General features: G+C 41.8%; 1 protein-coding gene across 1 annotated transcript; it reads left to right on the forward strand.

The window, feature by feature from the left end:
* The first annotated feature begins 1,807 nt into the window (after nucleotides 1-1,807).
* On the forward strand, nucleotides 1,808-3,337 carry LOC103359290 (pleckstrin homology domain-containing family F member 2-like). Its single transcript, XM_008284550.1, has 2 exons — nucleotides 1,808-2,066; nucleotides 2,541-3,337. The coding sequence occupies exons 1-2, from the start codon at nucleotides 1,823-1,825 to the stop codon at nucleotides 3,104-3,106; spliced, it is 810 nt and encodes a 269-aa protein (XP_008282772.1). The 5' UTR covers nucleotides 1,808-1,822; the 3' UTR covers nucleotides 3,107-3,337.
* Nucleotides 3,338-8,614: the final 5,277 nt, after the last annotated feature.

Raw genomic sequence — 8,614 nt, forward strand, 5'->3', positions numbered from 1 at the left:
TTGTCCCCAAATGTATGATATTTGAGTTGCAATGCAATAAGAATAATAATAATTATTATAATAAATAAAGAAGAGCATTCCATTGACATTTTATTTTCAGACTCAACCTGGACAATTCAAGGATTCAAGGCCTTTATTGGTCACAAACACAGTTATATGTGGCATAACGCACAGTGAAATGCTTTGTGCACCTGTTCCACACTGAAAAGATATTAATATAAATATGAATAAGAATAAAACAGACAGACTCCACTTTTGTAGATTTTCAGAAACTTGTTGCTTGCTTGAGATAAAATCATTTAAACTGAATTGAGTGGGTCTGACTCAGTAGAAACGACAACAATAGAGATAATTTAAGTTTGACTGATGTTGTCTCAGGTAGACGATGGAAAAGTGGGTTTTCTGAAGGTTTGTGAAGATGGAGTTCTCTGTTTTTGCTTTATGTGTATATATATATATATATGTGTGTGTGTGTGCAGCGCCCTCCATAATTATTAGTTAAAATGTGTTCTTTGGCTTCTAGTAAATTCAGTTTTTTCTAAATAATGTCGGACCACAATGAAAAAAAAGAGGAAAATTCAGCCTTTAAGTCAAGTGCATTTATTCAGTGTGAAAAAAATCCCACATTAAAAAATAATTCTTTTACATTAAATCATGTGAGCTGCAATTATCAGCAGCCTGGATGTTCACACTTTGTACAACCTCCTTTTGCCAACAATTCATTTGAGTTGGGTTGAAGGTGACATTTTTCTACAATTGTCAGTGTGAGAGGACGCTTCTGCAATAAAAATAAAATTTATTTTAAGGATTTTAACACATCTTAACCAATCATTATGGAGGGCGCTGTAGATATATACATATATATATAGAGAGAGAGAAATGGATAAAAAAAAATAAGCAAAAACATATAAATCAAATCAAATTTCAGTTCTCAAAGTCGTGTTTTGCATTTACTGTCTTCGTGCTATTTTAGAGTCAAAATAAAGACAAAAACTAAATTTTCCAACAATCCCAAACATCCATTTGTGTAAAATTATAACACTGTAGTGGATTTATGTTTTCTTTTTCAATCCTGCCTCGGGCTTTTATACTCTTGTACCACAGGCAACCTGACAGTTTTTCTTTTTTATTAAAATATTCCAACAGTTATTGGATTAACTGTCAGAAATCCTGCATGTGAGGAAGTAAAATAATGTTGGTGATCAAAATGTCAGTGAGTAATGACATTTCCAGCAGCCTCAGCTTATTTACTAATAACACTTATTTGTGCTATTAGTGACTGTTAATAACTAACTAAGAGGCTGAGCAACATACCGACTGAACCTGTTGAAACTCCTGCTCATGAGCCAACCTCAGCGTTTGGCTCCATGTGTCTATGTGTCAGTGTGCCAGAGCATTACATCACCCAAACACACCAGGTTTCATAACAGCAAAAAGGCTGCATTCAGAATTAAAATGTACTTCTGCAGCAAAATGTGCTCAGAGGGTCAAAAGCTGTCGATTATTTCAACACTTCAGCAAACTGTCCTCCCATCGAACAGGAAGAATCAAGAAAAAAGAAAAAGAAAAACACCTCAGAATGAAATAAACACACTTTGCTCTGCTGTTATGTTGTAATTTGTTCAACTTCAGCAGCCTTTCAGCTTTAAAAATCCCCAACAATTAGGTGCAAACAAACCCTGCCCTGCACCTCGCACTCCTGTTTTTTTAAGACTTGAACAACACGTTTGTCTTTGGTATGAACTTGGAAAGCCCCACGACGTCAGCAGGCTATAAAACAGCTCTACTGGCAGCTGCTTAGTGCAGATAGCTGTTGGCCAAGATGGATAAACTCATTTTTGAGAAGGAGAACTGCGAGCGTATCCATGCGGTGGAGAATTCCTTCGGCCCGTCGGGGGAGCAGCTGTGCAAACCCGGCCGGGTTCTGATGGGAGAGGGTCGCCTGATGAAGCAGGGTCGCAAGAAGCAGCAGCCCAAAGCCTTTTTCTTATTCAACGACGTCCTGGTGTACGGCAGCATCATCCTGAACGGACACTGGCACAAGAAGCAGAAGATCATCCCTCTGGGTAAGACTTGCACACTTGAGACAAACTCAGAAAACGTGATTTGAAGAGGAAGATAAAGTTCAAAGTGCTGCATTTTTTCACTTTTAACTCGGATAATTTTCAAGATTCTTTACTGCTGAGAGCAAAACATGAAGCTTAGAAGTTAAGAAGCAATGCAAGTAAAAAATAAAACAAGAAAATGAGCTTTTGGTGCAATGAAATGACAAAAAAGCAAAATATTTAAAGCAGTATTCCTCAATTAATTCTCCAAAATTCATCCCATGTGATATATTTTGATATTTATGATGTGGTTTATTGATTTTTTTAAATACTCAGTGAGCTTTTGAACAGCCCCATGGGTATAAATAAAGTTATTTGAATTGAACACACATTTAAAATGATCTCTGAGGGTGACTCAGTGCACCTTGCTGTCACTAATCACATCAGTATTTTCATGATGTTATTATTAATGTTCCATCCTCTCTGTCACTCCAGAGGACATCCAGCTGGAGAACATGGAGGACAGCGACGGATTCAAGCACCAGTGGCTCATGCGAACCCCGTCCAAGTCCTTCTTCGTGTCGGCCTCTTCGGCTGAGGACAAGCAGGCCTGGATCGAGCACATCCAGGAGTGCCAGTCCAGGCTGCTGCAGGACGGCGGCCGCCAGCCGGGCTCCGCTTTCGCCATGACCTGGATCCCGGACCACGCCGCCCAGAAATGCATGCGCTGCTTGGGCAAGTTCACCGCCACCAACCGCCGCCACCACTGCCGGAGATGCGGCTTCGTGGTGTGCAACGCGTGCTCCAAGGAGCGGGCGGTCATCGGTCACATTCACGCCACCAAGCGGCTCAGGATCTGCAAGTTCTGCCACCAGACCCGGCAGAGGGGAGGCAGCACCTACAGCAACGGCTCGTCGGAGGAGGAGGAGGTGATCCCGTTCAGCCAGGAGGAGGAGGACGAGGAGCTGCAGAACCACATGCCCAGCAAGTGGCTGGACTCCCGCCTGGGCAGCTGGGGAAACAGAACCAGAACCAGTAGCTCGGTATCGACGACCACATGAGAACCGCTGCAGCCATGAAGGACTTTTAAATGACGACCCGGTCAAAGCAAATCATGAGATGAAGGCATTATAAACAAATGAAGGATGTGTTTTTAACTCACTTTTTATTCTGCACAAATCACTGATTGTAAATATTTCCTCAGTGTAATTTAAATGGAAAAAAATCTCAATTTATATATTTGTTGTTTTTTTATAAAGCATTTTGTTTCTGCTGCATCATCTGTGAACAATAAAATGAATCTCTTTCTCATGTTGGATGCATCAGTCTCACTTTTTCCTCCATAATTCCAGTAAATGCTTCTTCTTCTTCAGTTTATGTCACTTTTTCTTCTTTGTTTTTTAATTCTTTATTTTGGAAACACACTTGAAGAACATTCAAACCAAGCTTCAGCATGTAGAGCACGACTTGAATCTCTTTCCTTCTCTTTATCCTTTTTTATGATATAAATATATACATATACGTTACTTTTTCATGTTGTTGTTGTGCTGAAACACATCATTTGCTCGCACCAGAACAATGTTTTTGGCTGGTGCAAATTTCAATTAGAGCAACGACGGATTTATAAAACCACATGGTGGCAGCTTTATGTCTATCTTGAATCCATTTCTTACATTCTTAATATCAGAACTGGAGCTGACACTAATTCAAACAGAGTATAAATCCGTCAGCTTATGAACTTTAGAAATAGTTTTGATACCTTTGGTTAGAGACAGATGTTGGCACGATGTTTGTGAAGCAGGAGTGGCCGACAGAGAATTTAGTTTTCAATGTATAAATAGCATTTGGGATATCTGGCGCTCAGAGGGGAATATTTATTAATTTACCCTTTATTCAACCTCCATTTAGGTGCAGAGGCTTCATTTACGAAAAGATGCAGACACAAAAATAAGTAACCTGGGTAACAATAGCTGAAAAATGTTAAAAGGAAACGTTATAAATAAGAAAAACATTGATTTGAGCATTTAAAACCTAAAAAAACGTGAATAAACTATAACAACAAGAGCTGAAACCTGAATTGCCCTGAAGATAAAAAGTAAATTGAGTCCTACATTAATTTGCATGTTTTTCTAGCTGAAGGTGTGCAGCGAGTTAAACTGGATTTTCAGAACCTCAGTGAACCCAGCTGGCAGCATTTAGCATGTACGGTATGAGACAGGGCTGCAGGTGTCTCAGTGGTTAGCACCGTCGCCGGTTCACGTCCCGGTGAGGACACACTCCGGGTTCTCCGGCTTCCTCCCACAGTCCAGAAACATGCTGAGGTTAATTGGTGATTGTAAATTGTCCGTAGGTGTGAATGTGAGTGTGCTTGGTTGTCTGTCTCTAAGTGTAGCCCTGTGATAGACTGGTTACCTGTCCAGGTGAACCTGCCTTCACCCTGAGTCAGCTGGGATAGACTCCAGCCCCCCATGACCCTGGTGAGGATGAAGGTGTAGAGATGATGGATGGATGGTTTGAGACAGAACTGAAGTAACACCTCAGCATACAGCTCACAGTGATGAGTGATTATCACCAATAAAAATCTTAATGCCCAGTGATAAGCAGCTTCCAAGGGCTTAATTTAATTGGAATGAATTTAAAGTCCCCGTGTGGTCGCTGATTAAAACATTTTGCAGATCGATGAAGTTCCTGCTTCTCGCTCTGCTGCTGCTACAACAGCTCAACTACTGCTCAGACACCACAGTGCTCTGCAGGACTACAGCGATAGAGAGAGTCCCACCCTGCAGATATTTTTAGTTTGTTATGTATAAAAACCCCAAAAGTCAGTGTTTTTGATGATGTCTGTTTCAGAATTGATTTTTAGATTTTACTGATCACTTCTAAAGCTAGCCAGGACCTTGCCTCTGGCTATATCTTAGACATGTTTTCAGCCTTAGATCCTCAGGTGGGTCCCTCCTCATCGCTCCAAAGTCGAGGCTCAGATCCAAAGGCGACCGGGCCTTTCCTGTGGAACAGCCGACCTGAGGAAATAAGGCTGCAGATTCAGTATCTTATTTTAAATCACTTCTCTTATAGACTCACTTTAGAGTGATGTTCTCTTTTAGATTTTCTTTTCCACCTGCTGTCCTTCTCTTTTCTTTCTTAATCTACTTTTATCTTCAGCTTTTATCTTCATTCCCCTCTGTGATGTCATCTTTTTAATCAGTTGTATTATAATACACCATCCAACAGTGACCCAGCCTGCTCTTTTCTGTTTCTATTGTGTGTATTTTTACATTCTGAGTGTTTGCTTGCACTCTTATACATGTTGTTGACTTTTTCTTTGTGTGTCGTAAAGTACTTTGTGAATTCTGTTCTTAAAAAGCGCTCTACAGACAAAGTTTATTATTATTATTTATTATAAAATCGCTCCTCCATGGTGCTGCCTGCTTATTTAACAAAGGAGAAGTGAATAACGTTGATCATTTTTGTTATAATTCAACATTCAGCTGGAAAACCTTGAGCCCTGACATTCATGTGGATGTTAACCTCCCTGAACATTGGGGCAGATCAAGAACTTCTCTAGAAATGTTTAAATTGATGTTTTTTGCATCGTTTTATTGTCATTTTCCCCATATGCTGCTGCCTGGGCCTTGTTGATCTGAATCAAACACGTGACGAGCTGTGAGATGTTGTGTTTCTGTGTTTGTGTCGCCCGGCTGTGAGGCGATGGCAGCGATTAAGTGCGATTAAGGTGTTTTCTGCAGGAGGCGGCTCGTGCCGGTAAAGGGAGGAGGAGGCGGAGGCGGCGGCTTACCGTGAGCGTTTGTTCGTCCGGGCAGCTCCTCAACTATGTCAACAGAGAAACCTGGCTCGGCTCCAGAACTTCGAGTCCCCCTGAGGTGACAAGTCCAGAACCTCAAACATCATTTCACTGCCTTCAGTCTCTGCTTGAGCCTCTGATGATCACCTATTGTCTCGGGTAAACACATCTGCAGTGTGTTTTTTTTGGAGTGCTTTTCTAAACAGATCCTATCAAAACACATGCGAATCATTTCTCTGAATATGGAGTCAAACCGGTTTGACTCCTTCACACGCGGAACAAGGAAACGGGGCCTCTTTTTTTTTCTTCCTGTCAGAGAAATACAACACTGCTAATCATTCTTTAGTCCTTCTTTGTGCAGAATGAACTGTTTTCCTCATCATTTGGTTTCCTGAGTCGTCCTGGTTCAGACTGAGGGTCGCTAATCAAGAACATCCTGCTTCTAACATATAAAAGTCTTAATGATCAGGCTCCATCGTATCTTAAAGACCTGATTGTTCCATATCATCCTAACAGAGCCCTTCGCTCTCAGACTGCAGGTCTACTGGTGGTTCCCAGAGTTTCTAGAAGCAGAATGGGAGGCAGAGCCTTCAGTTATCAGGCTCCTGTCTTATGGAATCAGCTCCCAGTTTGGGTTCTGGAGGCAGACACCCTCTCTACCTTTAAGATCAGGTTAAAAACGTTCCTGTTTGATAAAGCTCATAGTTAGGGCTGCTCGGAGTCATCTGAGCTGTTCCTTAGTGATGCTGCTATAGGTTTAGACTGCCGGGGGATTCCCATGATGCACTGGGCTTCGCTTCTCTCCTCTCCTCTTTATATATATACATATGTATATGTTTCTATAGTTGCCTATCACCATTACATATGACTAACTCTGTGACTCCCCCCGAGGTTCTCCTGCTCTCTCTGTGGATGTCTCTGGATCTGGAGCTCCTGAACTACAGCCGCTGGCCTCACCTTCTGCATCCTGCTGCCCCACCATGATGCCTCCTGTTACAAAAGGACAATAAATTCTAATAACTTGTTTAACTGTACACTAAATTGTATAATTCATCCTACACCCACCCAACCGGTGGAGGCAGATGGCCGTCCCTCCCTGAGCCTGGTTCTGTCGGAGGTTTTTTTTCCTCTGTGGGGGTTTTTGGTTCCTTCCCACCAGCAGACTGCTGAAGCTTATAGGGAATCCAGATGTTTTGGATTGTTGGGTGTTTCTGTCTCTGCCTTTGTGAAGCGCTATGAGATGACTTGTTGTTGTAAATATGCGCTATACAAATAAAACTGGATTGAATTGAATTGAACACAGTCTGCAGTGATATTAAATAAATGCCACGAGGCGCCTTGGAATCTACACAACAGCAAAACTCAGCTAATTCCACTTCGTAGCTGCCTAAAGTCACGACTGTCCTTCTTCAGTTTATGTTACACATGAAAAACACAACAAAGGAAAAGTGTTTGGTCTGCACGTGCATCTTAGATGTGATAGATGGCGATCTGCAGTCAATGGACGCACGTGGACCGAGAAAAATTTAAGCCTCGTGAATCTGAGTTGATCTTAGTCAACATCCACAAAGTGACTCAGCAAACAGAGCGCATGAACACACACCTTTTTACACACACTTTGGTCCACTTACCTGATGGGGTGCGATTCTAAGCAGCCCACCACCAACACATCGGGCTCATGTTTAAAAAGGTCACTGGTGGTAATAACTGTTGAGATTGACTGGTGAGCTGGAGAAAATGAAGCATTTCACAATCAAAATGGTGACACAAGTTGGCAGTTATTGTTATTATATAATTATTGTACAGTGAGTCCAATTAAGTGTCGCTGATGTTTGAGCGGTTTGGCGCCAAAGTGGGCCGAACCGCATTTGCTAGTTTTCGAGAAAAATGGGGTCAAAATTTTGCGTTACATAAAAACAATCTTGGCTGTTGGAGGAGTCGTTATATGCATCCAAAGATCTTTCAACACCGTCCAGAGATACAAACAGCTGCTTCTTAATTTCCTTTTTCCGAGTGCCAAAGCGGGCCGTACCACATTTTCTACCCTTTGAGGAAAAAACTGTTTGTCTTGCTCAACAGCATTAAAGAGTTATAAGGAACTCAAGACAGATGCTTGGTGGTGGTTAGTTAATTTGTTATTTCACCTTGGGTTGAGTTTTCACCGGGCCGTCCGCCATCTTGAATCGCAAACACGTCCAACTACCTGCCATATAATGGTTAGCAATTCCTGTGGTTTGACCCAGTTTGATGCAAAGTTTCCATGCCAGAACCTTTATGGGCCAGACCTCAAAGTGGCATTGTGATGTAACTAGTGGGCTGTTGGTTGGACCACTTTGCCACCAACTAGTCGACCTAAAAACCTGAAAACTCAACGTTGGATTTGTTGTGGTTTGACCCGCTTTGGCGCTGAACCCCTAATTTATTCAGTAACGGTCAAACTACATAAACAGATTAGCTTTGTACAGATAAGGCAGATGTGTGTCATGATTAAAGATGTTTTTAATTACCATTTTTAACCATCTGAAATAAGAAAGAGGGAGCATCCACATGATGTGAGGTTGGTGCAACATTATTCTGTCGACCCAACAAAAGGTTTAGAAGGTTTATCTTTTGCACCGTGCATTTACTGAAGTGGTGGGAATCGGTGTCTTGCAGCTTAAGAGGCAGCAGAGAACCAGAATGATCTTTTACCTTCTGTCTTCAGTACACATTCCATCTTTCTGCATGACGACTTATGTATAAAGCTTTGGCCCGACGCCATTTGGCT

The sequence above is a fragment of the Stegastes partitus genome, unplaced genomic scaffold, assembly GCF_000690725.1.
Source record: "Stegastes partitus isolate 25-593 unplaced genomic scaffold, Stegastes_partitus-1.0.2 Scaffold363, whole genome shotgun sequence".
NCBI classification, from domain to species: domain Eukaryota; kingdom Metazoa; phylum Chordata; class Actinopteri; family Pomacentridae; genus Stegastes; species Stegastes partitus.

Excerpts from the sequence above, each read along its gene's own strand:
- LOC103359290 (XM_008284550.1), top strand. The coding sequence starts at position 1,823 with ATGGATAAACTCATTTTTGAGAAGGAGAACTGCGAGCGTATCCATGCG. Across the intron at positions 2,067-2,540 it reads GCAGAAGATCATCCCTCTGG|AGGACATCCAGCTGGAGAAC; the intron begins GTAAGACTTGCA and ends CTGTCACTCCAG.